The sequence below is a fragment of the Chaetomium tenue genome, assembly GCF_020726465.1.
Source record: "Chaetomium tenue strain MPI-SDFR-AT-0079 chromosome Unknown F5144scaffold_5, whole genome shotgun sequence".
Classification (NCBI taxonomy): domain Eukaryota; kingdom Fungi; phylum Ascomycota; class Sordariomycetes; order Sordariales; family Chaetomiaceae; genus Chaetomium; species Chaetomium tenue.
Window position 1 is genome coordinate 695224 of NW_027117333.1, and position 23038 is coordinate 718261.

A 23038-nucleotide genomic window follows, 5' to 3' on the forward strand; every position below is an offset into this window, starting at 1 on the left:
AATCCATTTTACCCCGCCATGCGCCACAAGAGCGAGAGGGTGATAAGAACGCTTTGGAGGGGTAAAACACAGATAAGCCCTGCATCGCGGGGCATCTCATTACGTGGCCCAAGCTCCTAGAGCTCCTAGCTTCAGCTGTGTGGTCCCAGCCGAGAGCGAAAACATTTCAACGACGACATATCTGCGTAGAACAGGAAACCGAAAACTACATTGCATTCCCCGCTACCTCTAGGTATATAATTGTCGACCAGACCTTGCTTTTTCCCTTTTAACCCCTGAACGCCGGGCAACTCTCCAAAGACCCGACATCCACGCGGCTGCCCCTGAAACAACCCCGCACTGTCCCAACAGCAACCCATCAACTTTGGGCAGGCTCAAAGGTCGGGAGCAGTCGCGAAAGGCGTTATTTTATGCAGTCCCCAGATTTCGCCCGCGCAGTAAGAGCAATGGATAAGGTAGTCCCCCCAGAAAACTCCAAATCAATGTCACAGTCCGCATAGGTCAATCCCAATAGAACGCCGCCCAACCTCCAAAACGCTGCCGAAGTTCCCACTGGATCCAGATTACGTTTCAACCCCCCCCAAAGTCGAGGTGGCTCGGGTGGACAAATGAGAAGAAGCCCACACATTCTCCATCCCAGAACACTGCAAGCTCTGGAATTGGGGTGAGGCGCGACTTGGCTGCACACAGTAACCCGCAGGAAACGGTCAGGCGCATGGCCGGGGTGTCCAGGCTTGCAGCAGACGATGCAAGCCCGTGTCGCTGCTCTGTCTCGGATTCGCCAGCTCCCTGCCGCCAACGGGATCGGGCCCTCCTCGCGTATCTGCGACACCGGCATCAAACCAAACCAACGCTCCCGACACTCACTCACTTCAACGCCAAATTCCCTCACCAGCAACTCCAGGGAGCCATGATGCAAAGGGGGGTCCTCTGCAGCTCGTGGCTTTGCCTAGAGCAGTAGAATTACAGGCAACCAGATGATGGTTACTACACAGCCAACCTCCCTGAACAATGTTTCCAAGTTCAGGAGCTCAAGCATGAGCCACTTGCGGCCCTTGTCTAATCCTTGTCAGGCCCCGAGACCCCTTGACTTCTCCAACCTCCAACTCCAGCTACCCTTGTTGGAGAAGTGGGGTAGGCTGCTGTAATCATTCTCGGAACAACATCGTCCTAGCAAACCTGCTCGCCCTTTCCCCCTTGACCACCATGTGGTATTGAACGTCGACGAGCCCATGCACCATGCCAAAGGGACATACCAGGGCCGCAAATGATGGTTGTCAAGTGCAGCCGGTTTTCTGCCTGTCTCGGGCTGGAACGGACGAGATGGCTTGCTTATAGGTAGTTATTCCCACTTACCCACTGATCAACCAGCCCGATCCCGCCTCCTGTTCACTATGATAAGCACACTCCCACAATGCCGCAGGCCGTTCCTAGTCTGCAGAGCCGCGGAATGGGACCTGATGCTCCCTGACTAGCCGGCCCATGGCGCAGCCTTCAACAAATCCGGCAGCAAAAGGGCCCCGTGATATGTTCGTGCAGAGTGGTGCATGCAATTTCCCAGCCGCTGCACGTAATCTAAGTGGGGAGTACCATCGAAGCGGGTTGTGCTGCATAGGGACATCCCGCATATGGCAGAGGTCCTTCAAGAGTATTGGTACGTAGTGTGGTATAATGGCCGCCTCCGAGACGACGGACGGTAGCATTAGATCCGGCATCTCTCGTACCACCAGCTCTGTCCTGGGCAACGGTGCAACACATGATGGTCAAGGGTTTTGGCAGCATTCGCTACGCTATTCACATTTATTCGGCTCGGCATGCTACCCGGTGGCGTCAAATCCAACCGGTTAGCCAGGCCCAGATGCCTGGCGAAAACGGCATATCTCACAACCTCTGCAATATCCTCACGGCTCTTTGACATGGGCATGCCCCGAGTGCCATTCCCGTGGGTTGCGACTTGAGAAATGATAACAGCCCGTTTGTCTTCGCTCCCATTTGACGGCGAATTGATCCTTCATGTCACCAGCAACAACCGCCGACAGCTGTAGTGTTGCAGAGCGTTAATGGAGTAATTATCCGCCCTTCCATTGGTAAAGCGCCTGGTGTCACACCCTTCCGTCACAACACCGATGGGGGGAACAACATCGTCATCAAACCATGTCCGTTCCCTTGTCTTGCCATTGGCCGCGTTCTGGGACGACTTTGCAACGAGGACAATGCGCTCTGTCCGCTCTTCACGAGACAACAAGCCGGCTTTTCCCTCGACCCGCTAGTAATATGAGCCACGATAACTAACCTCTATCCGCCAAGATTTCTGATCGATTAGAAAAGCCATGGTAAATGCTCTAACTAGTCGCCACACACCGAAATAGTAACAGTGTATCCCCCTTTAAGTTCAAGGTCACGGTATACGCAATGCAAACACACGGGGTGTAGCTTCACAGCCGGTAGCCGCTCCAAGCACGGAGCCGTGGACTTCAAATGGGATTTTATACGTAGGCCATCCGGTCCGGCCCACGGGGAATCGGGCCAGGGGCCGGGGCAATCAGCCCCCATTACTGTGTAGTATACCCTACGTTTCTTGACACCCGCCCTGGCATGCTGGTGTATCCGCGGGCTCCTGGGGAAATTGTGTGGTTCTCAGGGAAGGTGGGACGTGAATCGCAACCCATTGCCAATCGGGGGCGAAAGAAAAACCGAACCCCCAGCTAGGAGGCATACATACAGGCAAATAGGTAGGTTGGTTTTAGCGCCCCTGGGGGCAAACCCAGAGCAGCTTTTGCTTGCAGCATTTTCCATCCTTGGCCCATTGCCAACCACAGGTCAAGCGTATACTCGAGTCTTGCCTCTATTTCGTGCTATCATAGGTCCAGATTTAGGCACTAAGTGTGTGTGGCAAGGGACGTTCGCCCACTCATTGGAGGGCACCTTACTAAACAACCATCAACCGAGATCCGGGCCGAAAAGGCTTGCCGGACATTTGATTTGCAGCTCCCCCAGGGAGTAGTACGCGTCTCCTATCGCCACTCTGCCACTCCGGCCTTCGGAGGTGAGCGGTGCCGAACTCACGCCCTCGCCCAGTGTCCAGCGGACCAATTTGCAGCATCTAACTCAATAACATAAGCTATTGATGTCCCAACGGCTGTGTCAGGGTGCGGTAGTTCTTTGGTGCTGTATGGGGTCTTGTTTAGGCCTTGATAATTCAACTCCGTCCCAAGTGCGTGCGATCGTGTGTTAAAATGTGAGAGAAACCACCCCATCTACTTCTCGTTGCGGGGGCTGAAAACACAATTTTGAGCGTTCACCTGTGCTTGTGACGGCTGGGAGATTGACATAATTTTGTCCCCTATCCTAACCGAGATCTAAAACGACTTCTTTTATTTTGAGACATCCGGTGGAAGATTTTGTCTTTTCCAGATGCCTGGTGCGGCGCGCGGTGGTTCAAACGTCATCGACGTCATGAGAGGCGATTCCGGAACTCCAGGAGCGGGACAACGCCGCCCCCAGCGAAAGAAGGTGAAGACGAGAAGGGCGATAGAGTCAAAGCTACAAGAAGATATGGACTGGGAAGAGGAAAGCAACATTGAGAAAATGCCGAGAAATCACAAGAATCGCACCATCCGGGTTGCAGCAGCCGATGAGGCGAGGGACGAGACCCGAGAATCAGAACAAACCGTGGATCATGACTTTAACAACAAATTGAACATCATGAAAGCAGAAATTCAGACGGAATTCAAAAAACTTAAGGACCATATGGCAGAGGAGATCGCCAAAATGACGGCCCAGCTGACTCAAGAGCTGGCACAGGCGCGAGAGGAGCTCACTCAAGCCCGCAGTGAGCTCGAGCACACCAAGATACAGCTACACACCATGACTAGAGCTCAGGAGACCCCATCGTGTCGACCGACGTATGCAGACATCGCCCGACGGACCCCTCTGGTCAGCATTCCCACCCCGCCGACCTCCACCGGTCGGCCGGCGACACCGGAACCAGCGTTCTGCACGGTGGACATGTCAAGGGTTCCGGAGGATCATGCCAGTGAAGCTACACCAGTAGCGCTTCGCAAGCTCATTGAGCATGAGATGCGTGCGCCTGGCGACCAACCCAGCTGGCGCTGTGTTGCCGTCACAAGAGATAGAGGAAGCACCAATTGTCTTAGGGTCATCAGTAGGAACGAAGGGGAATTGAAGAAGATCAAAGACATCGTCGAAGCAAAGAAAACGCCGGGTGCGAGAGTCCTTCGAGATCAGCTGTACCCGATCAAAGTCGACAATGTCAACCGTATGGCTGTCCTCGACCGTGAGAGCAAGGTCCTTCCTGGGACCGCGGAAGTCCTGGGCCAGGAAAACGACGTGCAGATTGCCAAGATAGCTTGGCTGAGTCGAAAGGACACTGCAAAAGCGTATGGATCCATGGTAGTGTATGTCACGAAACTCGGCGACGCCAAGAGACTCCTCAATGAAGGCTTCTTCTACGCCGGAGGAGAATCAGGGTATACGGGGGTGTTCGAACGTCGGATGCGGCCGGACCAGTGCTACAACTGCCAGCAGATCGGCCACAAAGCGTTCCAGTGCAGAAACCGTCAAGTGTGCGCCAAGTGCGGCAAGGACGGTCACCACCATCGCAGCTGCAGCGAAGTGGTTGCCAAATGCATCCTATGCGGCGGCCCACATGAATCATTTAGCAGAAGTTGCCAGAGGCTCTACCCATCTCGTCATGAGTAGAACACTCCGCCTAATCCAGCTTAATGTGAGAAAGCAAGGTGTGGTGCACGAAAGCTTGATGAACGACAAGGACATTCAGAACGCAACAGTCTTGGCCATCCAGGAGCCTCAAGCACATAGGATTCATGGCCGACTCTTCACAACCCCCATGGGACATCACAAGTGGATCAAGATGGTTCCCTCGACTTGGAGGGAAGGCAGATGGGCAGTTCGAAGCATGCTTTGGGTGAACAAGGACGTGGAGGCGGAACAGGTACCGATAGGGTCACCGGACATGACAGCAGCAATCTTAAGGCTCCCCGGTCGGCGAGTCTTGGTAGCATCGGTCTACATACCAAACCAGGACCCTCAAGCTCTACGGGAGACGTGCGACAATTTACGCAACACAATCATGGATGCAAGACGAGACGCGGGCACGACGGTAGACGTGGTAATTGCCGGAGACTTCAACCGGCACGACCAGCTGTGGGGAGGAGACGATGTATCTGTGGAAATACAAGGAGAGGCAGATCGTATCATCGACCTGATGAACGAGTTCGCCCTTCGCAGTCTGCTTCGACGGGGCACAAAGACATGGCATGTCGGGGATTACAACGCGACCATCGACCTGGTCCTGGCGTCTGCCGAGCTGGCGGAAACAACAGTCAAGTGTGCGATCCACAGGACGGAACACGGATCGGATCACCGTGCGATTGAGACGGTCTTTGACACCTTGGTCCCAGTACCAAAGGAACGGGACCGGCTTCTGCTCAAGAATGCACCTTGGAAGGAAATCAAAACCGGGATTGCGAGGGCACTAGACGCCACCCCTTCGGGAGGCACTGTACAGCAGCAGACAGACCGACTAATGTCGGCGGTCTTGGAGACGGTCCAAACCCTGACACCGAAAGCGAAACCATCGCCATACGCCAAGCGGTGGTGGACAACCGACCTTACACAACTGCGTCGCATTTACACATACTGGAGGAACCGTGCTCGGACCGAACGACGAGCCGGGCGACCCTTGGTGGACTTGGAGGAAATGGCGAAAGCGGCTGCGAAACAGTACCACGACGCTATCCGGCAACAGAAGAAGAAACACTGGGACGACTTTCTTGAAGACAATAGCAATATCTGGAAGGCTGCCAAATACCTAAAGTCTAGCGACGACATAGCGTTCGGGAAGGTGCCACAGCTCGTCAGAGCAGACGGAACAGCCACGGCCGACCACAGAGAACAGGAAGAAGAACTCCTAACCACCTTCTTTCCTCCCCTTCCAGAGAGGATTGAAGATGAAGGTGCTAGACCGCAGCGAGCTCCCGTAGCAATGCCGCCGATCACCATGGAAGAGGTAGAGCGACAACTATTCGCAGCCAAATCTTGGAAAGCACCTGGGGAGGACGGCTTACCGGCGATAGTCTGGAAGCAGACTTGGCCAGTGGTCAAGCACCGTGTTCTCGCACTATTTCGAGCATCTCTGGAGCATAGCACACTGCCCAGTCAATGGCGACACGCCAAGATCATACCGCTTAAGAAGCCCGGCAAGGACGACTACAGTGTTGCCAAAGCCTGGAGACCGATTTCACTTCTAGCAACGCTCGGCAAGCTGCTGGAGTCGGTCGTCGCCGAAAGGATCTCACATGCGGTTGAGACATATGGGCTCCTCCCGACCAACCACTTCGGAGCGCGCAAGCAACGATCGGCGGAGCAAGCGCTCATACTCCTCCAGGAACAGATTTACACCGCCTGGAGAGGTCGAAAGGTAGCAAGTCTGATCAGCTTTGACGTGAAAGGGGCCTACAATGGGGTCTGCAAGGAAAGACTTCTTCAGCGGATGAAGGCACGAGGCATCCCAGACGAGCTGCTTCAATGGACAAACGCCTTCTGCTCGGAGCGCACAGCCACAATTCAAGTCAATGGATATACATCCGAGGTTCAAAGCCTACCTCAGGCTGGTCTACCTCAAGGCTCTCCCCTATCTCCGATCTTATTCCTCTTCTTCAACGCGGACCTGGTACAACGACGAATCGACAGCCGCGGTGGTGCGATAGCCTTCGTGGATGACTTTACAGCGTGGATCACGGGACCTACGGCGCAGAGCAACCGAGAAGGCATAGAAACCATCATCAGGGACGCCCTAGACTGGGAGACAAGGAGTGGTGCGACCTTCAATGTCCAGAAGACAGCAATCATACACTTCACTCGCAAAATCTATAAGACCGACGCACAACCATTCACGATCAAGGGGCAGATTGTCAAGCCTCAAGACCATGTCAAGGTCCTTGGCGTGCTCATGGACACAAAACTAAAGTACAAAGAACACATTTGGAGGGCTGCGTCCAAAGGCTTGGAAGCAGCGATGGAACTGAAACGCCTCCGAGGTCTATCCCCATCAACGGCGCGGCAGCTGTTTACATGCACAGTTGCCCCCGTGGTAGACTACGCCTCCAATGTGTGGATGCACGCATGCAAGAATAAACTCGCAGGACCCATCAACAGGATCCAGAGAATGGCGGCGCAAGCGATCGTGGGGACCTTCCTCACAGTGGCAACGAGCGTAGCGGAAGCAGAAGCTCACATTGCCAGCGCACAAGATCGGTTCTGGAGACGGGCCATCAAACTATGGACCGACATTCACACCCTGCCATACACCAACCCATTACGCAGAAACACGTCTCAAATGCGAAAGTTCAGGAAAAGCCACCGCTCGCCACTCTACCAGGTGGCAGACGCACTCAAAGACATCGCAATGGACGAGCTGGAAACCATTAACCCGTTCACATTGACACCTTGGGAGAACCGTGTACAAATTGTCACCAACGAGCCGACGACAACACGCCGGAATGCCGACTACGATATTATATGCATCGCCGTAAGCAGCTCGGCGCGAAACGCCCTGGTGGGAGTTGGCGGAGCTGCGACGCTGCCGGCATCTGTATACGGCACCCCAAAACTTGGGACCTTCTCCTCTACGCTTGGCTCGAGGTCGGAACAAAATCCATACTCTGGGGAACTTGCGGCCATCGAACGAGCGTTAGGCACACTGCCAACGGTTAGATCTAGCCGCATCGAGCTCTCAACACGCAACAAAGCGGCTGTTCTCGCGATCCGACACGCTCGACGACAGTCTGGGCAACGGCACATCTGCCATATATACCAATCAATCAGAGAACTACGCAGGAACGGAAACACAGTATCAATACGATGGTTCCCTGCGAGAGAAGAAAACAAGCTTTGGGAAATCGCCAAGGGGAACGCCAAACATGCCACTCGACAGGGCGCCGCTCCAGAAGTACAAATGCCCAGGATGCGGTCGACAACCCTCAACGTAGCACGGTCCAAGAGAGGCAGCAGCAATCACCTGCCAGACAAAGTCGGAGCTCATTCCAAGCGAGTCGACGCAGCACTACCAGGGAAACACACCCAACTGCTGTACGATCATCTATCTCACAAGGAGGCTGCCAAACTTGCCCAGCTCAGAACAGGCATGGCAAGGCTCAACGGTTACCTCCACCGAATCGGAGTAGCACCGTCAGACCAGTGCGCATGTGGACAAGCAAAAGAGACAGTGGACCACTTCCTATTCCGATGCACAAAATGGACAGCATACCGAAGAAAGATGCTCGAATGTACAGACACTCAGAGAAGCAATATTTCCTTCTATCTAGGAGGGAAATCGCCGTCGGACAAGAACGACTGGACTCCTGACATGGCAGCCGTTCGCGCAACCATACGGTTCGCAATGGCGACGGGCCGACTCGACACGAACGAACCACAGGCCGACTAAATCACCTAACCCACCACACCCGACAACACCGACCCCCTCACCTCGTGACACAAATAGCAGGCACCGCTTCAGCCGCCGAAGATAGGACGTTGAACACTTGGAGAATCGCCTTCAAGCCAGCCTACTAACAGCCCTACTAAACCCACGAGAATCCGCAGAAAAATGGTAACTGTCGAAATATGAACTAGAATGAACTTTACGGGCTTCAAAGAGATTAGGACATATCTTGGGAAATGTATCGTCAGATTGTAATAGTTGCCCTTTCGGTTGACCCGCCGGGCGTTAATAAACTACCTACCTACCTACCTACCTACTTCTCGTTGCGTAAACCGCCCGCCATGATGCTGTCTAGATAGGGCGTAGGAACCAGAGGAAGAGATGGAAAAAAGATTACGATGGAACTGTGGTTAATGACGGCCATCGTCACATTGCCCGCTGACCAGGCGATAGAAGAAGCCCCTTGGTGAGACAGCCAGGAGCCAGTGTATAACCCGAATGCAGCTACCAGTAAGTCCAACCACACCATTCGGGTAACCTTCACATTAGGGGGCCAAACTAAGAATTCAAAACCCTCCTACTCCATAAAAACCTACTTGTATTCCCCTCTGTATCTCCATTAACGCTGACTGGACGGACATTACGAGTGGCCTCCCCTTCACGGGAACAGTCCGACGGGTTAAAAAATATCAATAATATACTACCAACGTGACATCAGCTTCGTGGGTCATGTTATCACAGTAAGCAACTGTCACGGGGCGTGCCGACCAAAACAGTACTTCCCTTCCTTGACTCCCGGTATTCAACGTCCATAATGTACGATATTCCAGCCGAGGGCCGCGGCCATGTACTGCTAAACAAGGAGTATGCTTTATACTAATACTTTGAATACCAGGAAGTAGCAAAGAAGGGGGGTGACTGATGCATGATAGTCCAGGGCGGTTATGGAAGTTGAATGAATATTTGTTAAGCTGGGCACCTGTACTTTACATTACGTACCACACACAACTGAAGTTGTGGCTGGAGCAAGTTGACGAGCTCGGCAAACATGGATCTGGTTCGGGGCACTGTGTGAGTCTGAAGCAAGATAACGATATATTAGGTATAGTTGAGGTCCCTAACGCCCAGCATGTGTTGAATATAATAAGATACCAAAATGAGAAATGCCCCAAGGTAGACATGGAAGCCAACATTGACCCGAAGTTTCACAAATCTGGCCAGTCCCAGACGGACCGTTCCGTGGTGCGCCGAGTGACCTCAACACTGTCGCCTACAGACACGGTAATGCCTTCGGTGTGGCGACTGTCTAGGAAGGCATACCGACCAAACACAGGTGACCACTTCGACCCTGTATCAACCCTCCTGTCCTTCATGAGTCTTTTCAGAACGTTGCCCAGTTCCCCTTCCGCTGGTTTCCCCGTCTGGTAATCAACGTTCAAGCTGATACACCTCACGCAGTTACCCGTCAATTGAAGGGTACTCCGCTGTGGGCTTTCGCTAGGCCCTATGGCAAGCGCGGCCCAGAAGTCTTCTGCCCACGCATCCTCGCCCTCGCCATCGACGACGATGTTGGGCCGGAATTTATACATCTCCACTGGCTGGCCGTTGAGAAGGCGGTCTCTGACGTCTTGCAGAGATGGTTCGGATGCTACCATCAAGGGCGCAACGTCACTGAAGGATATCCACGCGCCCGAGCCGCCATCTGATTCCTGGGGCGAGGTGATATAAGAGGTCAGGGAAGACATCCACCCCTTTTGCTGCTGCTCTTGGGCGGGTTTGGGCGGAAGGGCTTTACCCAAGACAGGTCGCCGTCCGTCGCCAAGGTAGATCAACACGGTGGGAACTCCGAAATGCTGGCTGAACCAGGTGTCATATGAGTCACCCATACGGTAGGCTGACGCCGGGCTACCATGCAGAACCACGTCGGTTTTCTCAAGGCAGGACATGTCTGGCTCAAGCGGCATCTCGATTGTACTTTCCTCCTCGGCGGCCTCGGAGCCCTGCAGCGCGCGGCCAAGGTACCGCACGACGAGCAGAGAAGTACCGTCCTGAGGTCCGGGGGTGATGTGCGGTTCGAATAGGGCGCATTTTGGATGTGTATCCAGTTGAATTTTCTTCAGCTCCCCAGTTGTCGGACGCACTTCGTACAGCATAAAGCTTCGGTCATGCTTTATTCCCAGCGGCCCAATTTGGGCTAACTCGAGCTTGATCCCGCGCAAGCCCTTGATGGGATATACGGAAAGCTAACGGGCGTGTTAGCCATGTCTTGTCGGAAAGGACACTGCAGACTCACGGCTGTGATTTTCATGGCCATTTTTGCCGACTGCTGCTAAGTGGGTTTGGTTCAGTGGGAAGACGTTGAGTGTCATGGAAATGGAGGTGGAGCAGGAGTCACAGGAAGGAAGGAGAGGACATGCGTATGAAGTTGCCTTTGCGTGTTGGGCCGGGGTGAGTTTTCTGAGTCACGACGAGCCAATGGAAGGTACGCGAATTACTAACCATAATCTGCGCGATCGTTTTAGAAAGGAAAGCCCACTAAGAGAGAACCTGACCATGCGTTGCTCATTGTTTGGGCTGCGACGCTCGCATACCAACCCGTAGTGATCCGGTTGGGAGGTTCGGGTTGGAAGAACATGTCTTACACAGATCTACCTGTTTGGGAAAACCCTATGTGGGCTGCGGCACATGAAAGAATCTTGTTAACCCATCGTTGTTTTAGTGCCCGGGACCATTGAAATCCTGCATGACATTGTCGGTCTTGACAACTCCGCAAATCTCACGTCATCCATTAGGTACCTTGCCCAACTCCTCACATATAAATGTAGCATGCCATACAACCCAGGCCACCATTTGAAAAACCACCTGCCGGAACGTTGTCTCCTTTTATCCTTGTTTTCATCAAGATGGAGGGCAAAAATATCACATTGAAAACCAAACCTGGTGCTTCCCTCCACGTGTCCATCGCCCGCCACCGGCCGCAGGACGAGAGACAGTTATCTGATACTCTTGTTGTATTCCTCAACGGCCTTGTACTGCCTTCCGCCGGTTGGACTGGAACAATCGAGCATCTTTTCAAACTCCGCAGCGATTCCAACCGGCCGACGCCCACCTTACTCTGCTATGACCGGTACGGCCAAGGGAAATCTGACCCGGACCCGTCCGACATCCCAGATTCGCCTTACGGTCATGATGCCCGCGCTGCCATCGCCGATCTCCACCAGCTTCTCATCCAGGTTTCCCAAGACGAACTCAATCGCCAGATCGAGGACCTTCGCATAATCTTGGTTTGCAACTCCATCGGATGTGCCCTCGCCCGCCTCTACGCAGCCGAACACCCCGGCCGTGTAGCGGCGTACCTCTTCCTTGACTCGATGATGGCAAATACGGACTTTGTCTCCGTGTTTCCTGACCCGGCCGAACCCGGTTTTGACGAGTGCCAGCTGCCGGAGGGCATCACGGCCGAGGCGCTGCGGCATACGCGGGAGAGGGTCCGCCAATTCTTCCACCCTACGGTGCCCAACCCGGAGCATTTCGATCGGAGGAACCTGAGAGAGTTCCTGCCGCATGCGAGTGAACCCGTCTTACCCAACGGCCCCGGTGGGGAGCCTCCCCTATTGACGGTTGTGGGACATGATCGGGACGAGTTTGCGGATCAGTGTGAGAATGTAAGCTTAAACGGACTCAGTGCCTCGGCGCGGTGTGCTAATCATAAACCCGCGATACAGGGCTCGCTGTCCGTACCAAAGGCCATCATCAACGCATATATGGACCCGGCCTGGGGTGCGTACAATGAGGGTCTGACCCGCCTTGCACAAACGACGAGTGATGTGAAGATTGCCAAGGGCTGCGGTCACTTCATCCAGAAGGACGACCCGATTTTTGTAGCGGGCGAGATTGACAACATCTTAAACGAGCTGCAGACGCAGGCGTAGCAGCCGAAAGGCCGCCCGTCGCCTTCAGTTCGGGTGCGTCCGCAACAAGTGTTGGAAGCATATCTCTGGGACTAGGAAGGGGCATGGCAGGGGCGGTAAACAAGCTCGCACGCATGGGGTTGCCGAGTATACTCGCAGAAAGAAATACACATTACTTTTTGTGCTCTATCGACGAACCTAAGAATACTATGAGTAGAGTCAGCATATAAAACCAAACGACATGTCCAACAGGCCGTTCCACAACCGCCGTGTAAAACCCAAGCCGTGTTCCAGCGTTGAGACCCCCATCCGGAACCTGACTAGCGACCAGACGCTCATGCTTTCTTAATCGGCACTTTTAGAAATCCGCTGTCGCCACATTGCTGGCCTGTAACACCACATCCCTCCGCAAGAGAAACTCATAACCCCTTCATAGGTACCAGTACCAATTCTCAGGAGGGTCGCCGAGGCACTCCCCCACCGTGACAGCCCGGTATCCGCGCTGCTGGATCTCCATGAGCATGTGCGGGACTAAGAACTCGGCTGTATTCTGCAGCGAGTCATGGCTGAGGACAAGGAACGAATCACCCCACCGGCGCTCATCCAGAGCTCTGGAGAAATTCTCCATGGCGGCGGCGATGTCGTTCGGGTCGTTGTGGAGGTAGTCCTTGGGGTCAACATCAAAGTTGACCACATGTAGCCCCATCTGTTCTGTCTGCTGGAGGCAATCCTCCGAACAGGAAGCATAGGGCGGTCGTAGGTAGGTGGGGGCTTTGCCCAGGACAGCAAAAAGTGCTTTTTCGAGCTCATAGATTTGGAACTCCCGCGTAGGCGAATCGGCGGACGACAGATCGGCGTGCGCCCATGTGTGGGAGCCGATTTGGTGACCTGAAAGGTCCATACGTCTCAAGATCTCGGGCCAAGGGCTCGAGAAGTCACCGATACCGCGGGACCAGTTCTCGCCGTTTATAAAGAAAGTCGCTTGGGCGCCGTACTCGTCTAAAAGGTCCAAGATGTGGCTGGTGTAGATAAAGGGACCATCGTCGAACGTGAGAGCCACGACACCGGGGACCGTGCAGTGTTCGATGATGATGCCACTGGGGATAGTTCGTGTCGTCAAGTTGGCGGTTGTTGCAGGCGCGGCATGTCCTCGCGAGAGAAACAGCCCGATCGAAAGTAGAGTGGAGAGCTTTGTAACGACCATGGTTGTTGGGACGGATGGCGTGAGGTCTTGACGAATGTATTAGATATTGAGTAGAACGGCGCGTTAGATGATGTGGTGGTCAACGCCGACTTGAAGATGCTATCTTACTGAGTGAGGTTCGGGAGAAGTGCGTAGGAGAGATTTGGGTGCCGAAGACGCCAGCTTGAACCAGCCTGGACGCCCTTTTCAACCATGAGGAGAGATCGACGGACCGACGCTATGTCACAGAGGAAGGTGCCGGGCTGGCCAACAACCTTTAGCCTTATTTTTTTCGTAGATTACCTGGGAAGCAGGCAGGCGCACTCGAAAGAAAGCGAACCTACGCGCCGGCCTGAAGCATTACAGACAATTCCAGCTGCCAATGGTGCCATTGCAGCATCTCGCTGGAGAAGGCGCGAGGTGAGGACGTTTTTGGCAGTCGCAGGTGAGCCCCAGAGGAAAGGGGTTTGTGGTTAGGAAAGGTAAGGTAATCCCGGAAGGGGGAAATCAAGTGTTCTATCGGAAAAAATGAACCATCTAGAGTGGGAATCATGGGAAGTCGGGTGCTTCCGGTTTCGCGGAACTGCTGGAGGGACTCGCGGGTCGCAAGCCAACACTCACGTTTCCCCTACTTTATACTGTATCCCTTCTGCCACAGAAACGCCCCTGCGCCTGAAAGGCTGAGCACAGCCCAAGCAAGATCCAGTTCGATGACAGACCACACCCAGAGACAACCAATGGGCGGCGCCTGCTTCATGACGGCCATATACCCGAATGCGTTTGTGATGTGGATCAGGTAGCAACCCGCAAATATGCTCGTGGTAAAGAATATGGCTTGTCGGAGAGCTGACTGGTACCGCGGGGGCAGGCCGGGAATCAACCCTGGGTTCGCGGCATGAGGATGAAGGGCATAGATGAGCAGGCCGAAAACTAGAGAGCAATCGAAATTGGGTTAGCATTGTGGCTCAGAGCTAAACACAACAGCGTCACAACGGCGGACGGGCTCACCTAATAACGCTTGACCAAACCTCATCCAAACCTTGGGCCATACTATGCTGTCCACCGAATATTGATGCTGGACGAGGACGTCGAGGGTGAAGTGCAACATAGACAGGCTCACAGACCACAACATCGTCTCAAGTACACGCTCAACAGTGGGCGGCAACCCAGCGTCCTCGTCATCATCTTCCTCTCCATTTTTGGGTGGGCGCGGGATGGGAACCGGGGCAGCCTTGTTCTCGATTTCGTCCTCCCTTTTTTTTGCCTGGTCGAACAGCCCTCTTTCCTCGGCGAGCTGCAGCAACGTCTTCTCTGACGGGCCCGATCGATCGGGCTGTTTTAGTTTGAGGTTGGACGGGGATCGTTCTCTGCGTCGTCTTGCCATTGTGGTGAGCTTGGGTGGTAGGTATTAGTTGAGGGGACGGGACAACACGGCGCGACGACAAAAATGACACGGTGATCGAGAAGTCGCGATCTACATTTGCAACAGGGGTCCGCCGCCAGTGCCGCGACCCCTGTCATTGCGCCCGTGTACGTACGAATACATAGCTCCCATACAAATACTTACGCCGTTCGGTATCATTGAGCAACGGGTGATGATGGCTTTCTCGAGGGGCGTTAAATTCCATACCAGGAATCCAAAATTGCCCAATCAGAGCTTGCATGTTAGCACTGAGCTGCGTACCTGCCAGTCCAAGTTCTGTTGAGATACTTCGTACTGTGTAGTTATTTTACCTCGGAACGAACGTGACCCGGCAGATCGACTGTGTGGTTGCAGAGACGCTTCATACCCCACCTCGAGGTCAGGGGGTCCTCCCATGTGCCGTTCCACCAAAGCCCATCAAAACCCCCGTCTCTCGGCCCCTCCCCACATGCGACTGACCTCTCACCGCCTCTACAGCTGCAGCAGTCACTAAACTAAGTTCTGGTCTTGTGCATAAAATCCCACGAGTTTCTGCTTTTTTTTTTTTGAACTCGAGGCGCTTGTTACAGGTCCGGTTGGTTGCACTCTACTCCACTCGCGTGCCCCTCTCTTCCCAGCGCTGCAGAGCGCCGAGCTCTTGGGGCGCGTTCTCTATACGCTACCGCCGACATACATTGCGAAGCGACCTGCAGAGCCGTATCATTTGGCCAACGGGGTCAACATTCCCGCCGATCTGCTTGGGTAGGGGCACGATGGACTGGCCCGTGACTGTCGGCGTGCTGGCCGTCGTGCTCCCGTCACTATACGTCTACACCACTTCCGTGGTCTCGGAGCGCTTCCCAGCCGTGCGTAACAAACGCGTCTGCCTTCTTATTGCGCACCCTGATGACGAGGCCATGTTTTTCTCGCCTACCGTCATGGCGCTCGCCAGACCGGAGACGGGAAACCACGTCAAGATCCTCTGCCTGAGCAGTGGTATGCGCTCACCCCACCTCCACCCCAAGCCTTATACTACGGCCATTAACGAGAATCATCTCATGGTAGGCAATGCAGACGGCCTCGGCGAGACACGAAAACGCGAACTCGCCAAGTCGGGCTTGATCCTCGGGCTGCGCTCGACGGACGACGTTTTTGTCGTTGACAAGCCCGAATTCCCCGACAGCATGACGGCAAAGTGGGACAGCGGCGACATTTCGGCCCTGCTTTGCTCGGCCTTCGCACCCAACCTCGCCCGGATGCGAAACAGCGAGACGGCCCCGGCCGCCGCTATCGACGTGCTCGTAACGTTCGACGCCGGTGGTGTCTCCGGCCACCCAAACCACATTTCCTTGTACCACGGCGCCAAGGCTTTTATCGCGGAGTTGGTGGCCGGCAAGCCAGGTTGGCAGCCGCCCGTCGATCTCTACACCCTCAAGACGGTGTCCTTGGGCCGGAAATACATTGGATTTTTGGACGTGCTGACCACACTCGCCAGCTGGGCCGTCGGCGCCGATAAGAAGGACAAGAAACACCCTGGGGGCTTGGTTTTTCTCAGCAGCCTAATGGGGTACGGCAGCATCACAACTGCGTGGAGGGCCATGGTTTCGGCGCACAAGAGCCAGATGGTCTGGTTTCGGTACGGTTGGATCTCCCTGAGCAGGTATATGTATATCAACGACCTAAGGCTGGAGAAGGTCAAGGGTCGGTGATGAAAACCAAGACCAAGAACCGTTGCCGTCCCCTCATTTGTCTACCCTACGGGGGCTTCGCTTCGTTGGTTAGAACAATAGTAAAGACTTGCGCTGACCCCGAATGCACAACTCCGCTCCATTATGGTCTCGATCCACTCGCTCCACTAGCAGAAATACATACCCCCGTCTCTCTACAACTCGCGTTTTATGTGGGCGCCAAAGTCTTTGCGTTGAACGGGGAAGTCGTCTGGTTGTCGGGTGTGAAATGCTGCCCCTGTGTTAACTCGAGGTGGGGCTGTGTATGATGTTGTTAGTTTGGCACCTGCCATACTGCCCCATCAGGCAGGCGGTGACATGGGGCACAATCTGCATGAGCTCCTCCCACCATCCATGCTTATGCCTTCAGTGGCCTGTGCCCCCCGGGAAAACCACAAGCCCACCATCCCTCCACGACCGCTCTTTGACAGCGCGCATTGCCCAATCTCTGGAGCAGACAACACCAGCGCCCAAATCAGCAATACACGCCAAGGCTATACAAACTTGCAATCCATTACATCCCAACATGGCCGAAGTCAGAGATGAAGGCAGCGCGGTGTCGGAGCCCCTCGACCTCGTGCGCCTGTTGCTCGATGAAGTGGTTTGCGTGAAGCTCAGAGGGGACCGAGAACTCAAGGGCCGCCTTCATGTGAGCAGCAAATTCGCTCCACTTTTTTCCCCTAACCCCAACGCAAGCTCCCTCCGACTAACACCCACCCACCTCCTAGGCTTACGATAGTCATTGTAATCTCGTGCTTGGTGATGTGGAGGAGACCATTTACGTCGTTGATGAAGAGGACGAAGAGGATGTCAAGGTCAGCTAGGCCGTTGAAAACCTTTTATGTTTTAAATATGGATCATCGCTGCCGTTACTCACACAACCCGGTGCAGACTGTGAGCAAGAAATCCGAGATGCTCTTCGTAAGAGGTTCGTCATAAAAGCCACACCCCTCACATAAAACCACCTCGCCCGACTAACAATATGTTTAGGAGACAGCGTTGTTCTCATCTCTCCTCAAGCACGATCATTCTGATCCGTTTGAGATTTCCCCTATCATGCGCGCAGCCACTCGCAGTTTTAGCGAAGGCGCATTCAAGACCAAGTCCGCACTCTTTGGCGGCATGGACGATGGGCATGACATGGCAGAACGATAGCCGCCGACCTTGACTGGCTCCGGACGCAAGCCAAGTAGGGGGGGGGGGGTGGTGGCTGTTCTTGATTGACTATCGTCACGGCTCCTGCCTACGTCACGGTCAATGTCCGACACGAAGGCCCATAGCACTCATAGTAACGAGCCCGAACGGGGGGTTCTCTGTTATCATAATTCGGGATCTCATGGCGCCATAGCCGCTGTCTTGCAGGGCAAAGTAGGGATCAAACTAAGCAAAGATTTAACCACAAAACGCCGTCCGCTGCATACCATCCGTTTGGCGGTCGAACTCTCTCCCCAGCCGCGAAATAACCCATGCTCTAATAAGCAATTTGCCTTGACAATCAACAACTCCAGAGTTGCCCAACAATGTAAAAGGCCGAGACCTGACGCATGTCGTACTGAGTCATACCTCACTCACTCACTCAGCCTTGACGCTAGGGGCTACATTGACATCTCCCGCCTCCTCGGCGTCGGGCCCAGGGCCCCGCTGCTCATCACTGACACCACCCTCCGGTTGTTTTGGCATGAGTGGCTTGGAGGGGTCATACCCGACGCTCTTAACGATCCCAAGACCTTTCGTTCTCCCCTCTCGGAAGAGAAGTCGATCACCGGGCGCTAGGTACTCGGGCCGCTGCACGAACTGGAAAGCGACGGTAGCCCGGTCTCCAGTCCGGATGAAAGGACGGTCAACATCGATGATGGCGCAGGTCTGGGAAACCGGCCCGACGTGTAGCATCGCCTGGTATTTGGTCTTGATGGTCGTTGCGTGCGACAAGATAAGCACTAATGATAATCAGCATGCGGCATGATATGCGGTCTGGGAGCTAACAAACCTTCGGCCACGAACTCGCGGTACACCTTGGGCGGGGCTCCGTCCGATTTGGACAGCACTACCATCCCCTTACGCACGTCTTTCCTTCGAATCCGCCGCAGAGCAAACGAGGCGGATTGGCCAGCCGACGCAGCGGGCACGCCTATCCTTTTCCTCTCGATGGAGCGAATCGAGGTCTGCGTGAAGCGTCCTAGTGAATCCGGCCCGATTTGGACATCATCTCCAGCATGTATCACGCCAGACTTGACGATCCCAGAGACTACTGTCCCGACATGAGGGACGCTGAAAGTGTCGTTGATATGGAACTCGAAAGCAGCGTCGGCATCGTAGCGGCCGTGGTGCGGGAGTATGTTGAGGAACGAGCGGACCAAATCGAGATTCTCGCCCGTCACGTTTGACACCTGGAAGATGGGGCATATCCGCTGGCTCACAAACTGGGTGGCTGTGTTGATGCACTCTTCGTGGTTCTTGATGAAGATGGGTATCTTCCTTGCCCCAGGGCTCTTCAAGATCCGCGTTATCTGCGTGATGGTCTGCTCCAGGATCTGAGGCGGGCAAATGTCGATTTTGGTGATGACCACCATGACTGGCACGTTCAGGGCAAGTGCAATGCCTAGGTGCTCTTTGCTCATGCCGATGAGACCGTTGTTGGCCGCAACCATAAGCAAGCAATAATTCGGGCTGCTAGACAGAAGCCCGAAGACCGTGGTACGCAGGTAGCGTTCGTGGCCTGCCAAGTCGGTGAAAGTGATAACTTTTGCGCTGCGCTTCCCGATCTCCTCCCATGACAGCTTGCGCCCCGGGGTGTCCGAGACCACAACCTGGCCAGTCGTGTCAAACCCCATGATCTCCATGCCGACTGACGATGTCCGCCCCGTTTCGATCTCATGCTTGTGTCGGAAAAGGTTGACTCGCGCCTTGCCTCGGCCGTCATCCAGGTCGCCCTTGACGAGGACGCCAAGCATGGAGCTTTTGCCGGCGTCAACATTCCCAACAACGGCTATCCTCGTCTCGATGGCCTCCTCGGCCGTCTCCGGTGCCTGGCGAATCATGACTTTCCCGCTGCAGTCCCCATCCTTGGTCGGCGCCCCATCAAGGTCGCCACCCACGTTTTTCGTCAGTAATAGTTGAGTGTTGGCTCCCAACTTCTTAGCCGCCTCCGTTAACCGCTTGTGTGCCGTGTCCCACTCCTCACGAGACAACTTCATTCCTTCGCCATTGTTTTCGAAGCCCACGTCGAAGACGGTCTCGCCATGGCCTTCCAGTAACCGTTCTTTCACGACGTCAGCCAGTTTCTGGAGGGCCTCGGCATCGGCACTAGGGGAGAGCAGGAGCTCTCGTAACCTCACACGAGGGGTCGGGTCAGAGAGATCGAGGCTGCTGAGAATATCATCCAGCTCCTCGTGGTGCTCAACCTCGCTTTGGCCACTGTCCGTTGCCGCCGCCGCCGCCGTTGTTTGCGCCTGCCTGGAACTTGGGTAGCGGAGCGCCTGCTGCTGCTCGACGTACTCAGCAAAGTCGCTCAACGCGGCCTCGCCTTTCCGCCGCTCGTGCGGTAGTTGTTTTGCGGATCTGCTGGCCATTGTCGCATTCGTTTGGGCTGACCCCAGGGGGGAGCTAAATCTGGAGGGAGATCGAAACAGACGATGACTTCACAGGACGATGGACCATTCAAGTTGACCCAAACGGTCGTGCGGTCATATAAGGCTGGAATATTCGGTAGATGTTGCTTTCAGGGAAATTCTATCAAAGAATGAAAGGAAGGCACTCTCATGCTAAATCTAGGCGCTTTATAGGATCTTGTTGACTTCATTCACCGGCTGAGTCGAAGGTCTCTGGAGTCATCGGCCAGCTTTCAGGCGACCTTGTTATCGATAAAAGCCGCCTTGGTTGGCAGAACATGCCCCACAACCACGTTCCTACCCCGCAAAATCCGGGGGAGTCACATCTCTCCGAGCTTTGGTGACGTTCATATACTCTCATTCAACACGGATGAGTCGAAAGAAGCGCGAAGATTGCAAGAGAAGGGGGCCACTCCATGCACAAGTGAACTTGTATTACACTCGATTAAGACTCCGTAGGTATCTATCTACCTAGGCGCGGCCCGCCTAGCCAGATCATGTATTAAACGAACTACATTCAATGATTTAAAGCCGCTTTCGCGCGCGCCCTTTGACTTTTACCAACCTTCCATCCCAAGACAATGCGAGAGTAGTAAAAAGAAAGAACCAAAAAAACGACCAAGGGTATCTTCGCGCAAATCAAACTCCTCAGAGACCATTCCACTTTCCCGCAGTGTCGCCCACCATCTGCAAACACCGATTTTTTCCCTTTAAGACGCGCGCCACGCCAGCAGTAGAACCGCCAACTGCCAATGCCTCACCCTCACGCGCTGACTGGGCGGTGTCCTTCATACACCCCCGGCGCCTTCTCCGAGATCCCCAGCGGCAGCCGTGTCGGTGGAACTGCGTGACAGCCCCCCATGAGGGCCATCGAGTGGCGTCATTAACTCTGCGATCGAATTCTCGCCGAAGGAGATAGTCTCCTGAGAATAAGCGGGCGGGCTGGGAGGCACGTCTTGGTAAATAGGGGGCGCCTCGTTATCCCAGCTGATCCCGATCCCCGCCCGCTCCGTGAGGACGGTGCCGAAATGCATCCGTAGGATGCGCCCAACACCCGTGTGTGTCACAAGAGATGGCCTGTTGACAGGGGCCCATTCTTGTGAAACCACCATCTCGACCACCAGCTGATGAGTCACCTCGGTTCCGTCTCGACTCTTGCTATCGCATGCGTATCTGGCATTCTTTGCCAAGCTGTAGTCAAGCTCCAGCTCGACAAGACTGTCAGTTGCGTTTGTGTAGTTGCTCTTCCACCCCGAGAAAAGCGTCTTCTCTCCAATAATGCGGCTCTCCGAGCGAATGACGCCTTTCTTGCTCTGCTGTTCATCCGTGGCCTCGCCCAGCCTCGGGCTGTGTCGGTCGCAGGCCGGTGCAATCGTCTTCGTCGTCTCCTCGAGCTTCCATGTGAGCTTCTTCAACTTCCAATATTCGATGGTGTTGACCTTGGTGTTCAGTTTTGCGATGCCGTCGAGGCGGAGCGCTAGGGTGTAGCTGCCGATCGGGTGAATGACATGGGGATAGTACGCGCTAGCCTTGATATTCGTAGGAGGGAAGACCCGGACAGAGTGGTGCGGTGTCTCGGAGGTCGGGAGACTGCGTCTGACGTCGACTGTTTTTTCGAACTTGATGGGCGCCAGTGCGCTGTGATCCGACCTCGGAACAGCCTCGGCCTTGAACTCGTACGAAATCGAGACCAGCGGGCCGTCCATGCTAGCCGGAAGATGTCCTTGAAGTAACACGGAGAAAGGGAACGAATGCTCGCCTATGATTGCTATCGTGAGTCTCGAGACTTCTCAAGTGGTCGGGCAACAAAACGTACCTTTAGCCATAACTAGCGGATGCTGAAGTAATTCCCACCGCTTCAACTCTGTACGCTGAGTGGTACAGTCAATACAGTGGTTCGCAAATGGCCTCTTCTGGGTAACGCGGATACTGAGGGTGGCATCCAGCGACGCAACCTCCAGGTCCTCTTCCTTGACATTGAGGAACAACTGGCCCGAGAGTAGCGCGCCACTGCTAGTTTGGTGATCGCCATACATGACGAGAGGCGGCGACTCGAGCTTCCAATGGAGGGTTGCCGGTGAAGAGCCGGGTGCCTCCTTGCTTGAGCGGCCGAAGTGCATGCCGGGAAACGAAATTCGGTGGTGCTGGTGGTGATCCTCACGTTCCTTGTGTGAACTCGACGAAAAGCTGCTTGACCTCGAATCGGCCATCTTGACACGCGGGGAATACGGTGGCGTAGGGGGGATATCCGAGTTACCCCCGCCGACCAACGCCGAGGATGCCCGTCCAGAGCTGGTAGAACCCTTGCCTACTCTGTTCGGGGAATATCGCCTCCGCCGGTGACCAGAGGTTTGCTTTTTGGACAAATTTGAAACTTGGGCTTCGATTGAATGTGTCGACGACCGAAAGAAGTCCACAACTCGGTGCGGCATCTTGTCTCGACACGACGTCCCCTGCCGGTGGTGGCGGGGAAATAGCGGGCTAGAACTGATCGGATGGCCTGACCGCGCCACAATGATGCAGCGTAAAAGCCCGGTGCGCTTGTGTGGGGAACGAACTCAACGCTCCCAATACCACAAAACCATCATTTACAACTCAGCGGCGTGTGTGGCTGTCGTCAAGCCCAAGAACCAGTCGTGGGCTGAGAGGCACGAGATTTGACCAAGGCGACAAATCTGTAGGACTGGATGACCGGTTATATGGGAGGCCAAGGCCGAGCTCG

At 54.7% G+C, this 23038-nt stretch overlaps 8 protein-coding genes across 8 annotated transcripts; 3 read left to right on the forward strand and 5 right to left on the reverse strand.

The window, feature by feature from the left end:
• Window positions 1-9561: 9561 nt before the first annotated feature.
• On the reverse strand, window positions 9562-11190 carry F5144DRAFT_276063 (uncharacterized protein). Its single transcript, XM_066783664.1, has 2 exons — window positions 10779-11190; window positions 9562-10728 (listed from the first exon to the last, which is right to left on the reverse strand). The coding sequence occupies exons 1-2, from the start codon at window positions 10797-10799 to the stop codon at window positions 9691-9693; spliced, it is 1059 nt and encodes a 352-aa protein (XP_066640944.1). The 5' UTR covers window positions 10800-11190; the 3' UTR covers window positions 9562-9690.
• A 52-nt stretch (window positions 11191-11242) lies between these two features.
• F5144DRAFT_514114 (Alpha/Beta hydrolase protein) lies at window positions 11243-12577 on the forward strand. Its single transcript, XM_066786585.1, has 2 exons — window positions 11243-12150; window positions 12211-12577. Exons 1-2 carry the CDS (start codon window positions 11389-11391, stop codon window positions 12415-12417), a joined length of 969 nt encoding a protein of 322 aa, XP_066640945.1. The 5' UTR covers window positions 11243-11388; the 3' UTR covers window positions 12418-12577.
• A 44-nt stretch (window positions 12578-12621) lies between these two features.
• On the reverse strand, window positions 12622-13944 carry F5144DRAFT_276275 (uncharacterized protein). The gene is made up of 2 exons (XM_066783668.1): window positions 13709-13944; window positions 12622-13626 (listed from the first exon to the last, which is right to left on the reverse strand). The coding sequence occupies exon 2, from the start codon at window positions 13598-13600 to the stop codon at window positions 12827-12829; it is 774 nt and encodes a 257-aa protein (XP_066640946.1). The 5' UTR covers window positions 13601-13626; window positions 13709-13944; the 3' UTR covers window positions 12622-12826.
• A 31-nt stretch (window positions 13945-13975) lies between these two features.
• F5144DRAFT_276228 (uncharacterized protein) lies at window positions 13976-15096 on the reverse strand. The gene is made up of 2 exons (XM_066783666.1): window positions 14588-15096; window positions 13976-14509 (listed from the first exon to the last, which is right to left on the reverse strand). Exons 1-2 carry the CDS (start codon window positions 14961-14963, stop codon window positions 14208-14210), a joined length of 678 nt encoding a protein of 225 aa, XP_066640947.1. The 5' UTR covers window positions 14964-15096; the 3' UTR covers window positions 13976-14207.
• A 250-nt stretch (window positions 15097-15346) lies between these two features.
• Window positions 15347-16831, forward strand: F5144DRAFT_276243 (putative deacetylase LmbE-like domain-containing protein). The gene has a single exon (XM_066783667.1). It carries the CDS (start codon window positions 15755-15757, stop codon window positions 16688-16690), a length of 936 nt encoding a protein of 311 aa, XP_066640948.1. The 5' UTR covers window positions 15347-15754; the 3' UTR covers window positions 16691-16831.
• A 403-nt stretch (window positions 16832-17234) lies between these two features.
• F5144DRAFT_492983 (uncharacterized protein) lies at window positions 17235-17863 on the forward strand (the record flags this gene model as incomplete). The annotated part of the gene is made up of 3 exons (XM_066785950.1): window positions 17235-17357; window positions 17513-17629; window positions 17699-17863. The coding sequence occupies 3 exons, from the start codon at window positions 17235-17237 to the stop codon at window positions 17861-17863; spliced, it is 405 nt and encodes a 134-aa protein (XP_066640949.1).
• A 135-nt stretch (window positions 17864-17998) lies between these two features.
• F5144DRAFT_276149 (P-loop containing nucleoside triphosphate hydrolase protein) lies at window positions 17999-20573 on the reverse strand. The gene is made up of 2 exons (XM_066783665.1): window positions 18696-20573; window positions 17999-18645 (listed from the first exon to the last, which is right to left on the reverse strand). The coding sequence occupies exons 1-2, from the start codon at window positions 20275-20277 to the stop codon at window positions 18281-18283; spliced, it is 1947 nt and encodes a 648-aa protein (XP_066640950.1). The 5' UTR covers window positions 20278-20573; the 3' UTR covers window positions 17999-18280.
• A 531-nt stretch (window positions 20574-21104) lies between these two features.
• On the reverse strand, window positions 21105-22526 carry F5144DRAFT_494091 (uncharacterized protein; the record flags this gene model as incomplete). The annotated part of the gene is made up of 2 exons (XM_066786019.1): window positions 21105-22075; window positions 22133-22526. The coding sequence occupies 2 exons, from the start codon at window positions 22524-22526 to the stop codon at window positions 21105-21107; spliced, it is 1365 nt and encodes a 454-aa protein (XP_066640951.1).
• Between the last annotated feature and the right edge of the window lie 512 nt (window positions 22527-23038).

Bases quoted from the DNA above. Each gene is read 5' to 3' on its own strand.
- F5144DRAFT_276063 (XM_066783664.1), bottom strand. From the start codon at position 10,799: ATGGCCATGAAAATCACAGCC. The intron at 10,729-10,778 runs GTGAGTCTGCAG...CACGCCCGTTAG, and splicing joins TGGCCATGAAAATCACAGCC to CTTTCCGTATATCCCATCAA.
- F5144DRAFT_514114 (XM_066786585.1), top strand. From the start codon at position 11,389: ATGGAGGGCAAAAATATCACATTGAAAACCAAACCTGGTGCTTCCCTC. The intron at 12,151-12,210 runs GTAAGCTTAAAC...CCCGCGATACAG, and splicing joins TTGCGGATCAGTGTGAGAAT to GGCTCGCTGTCCGTACCAAA.
- F5144DRAFT_276275 (XM_066783668.1), bottom strand. From the start codon at position 13,600: ATGGTCGTTACAAAGCTCTCCACTCTACTTTCGATCGGGCTGTTTCTC.
- F5144DRAFT_276228 (XM_066783666.1), bottom strand. From the start codon at position 14,963: ATGGCAAGACGACGCAGAGAACGATCCCCGTCCAACCTCAAACTAAAA. The intron at 14,510-14,587 runs GTGAGCCCGTCC...ATTGCTCTCTAG, and splicing joins GTTTGGTCAAGCGTTATTAG to TTTTCGGCCTGCTCATCTAT.
- F5144DRAFT_276243 (XM_066783667.1), top strand. From the start codon at position 15,755: ATGGACTGGCCCGTGACTGTCGGCGTGCTGGCCGTCGTGCTCCCGTCA.
- F5144DRAFT_276149 (XM_066783665.1), bottom strand. From the start codon at position 20,277: ATGGCCAGCAGATCCGCAAAACAACTACCGCACGAGCGGCGGAAAGGC. The intron at 18,646-18,695 runs GTTTGTTAGCTC...GATTATCATTAG, and splicing joins CCGCGAGTTCGTGGCCGAAG to TGCTTATCTTGTCGCACGCA.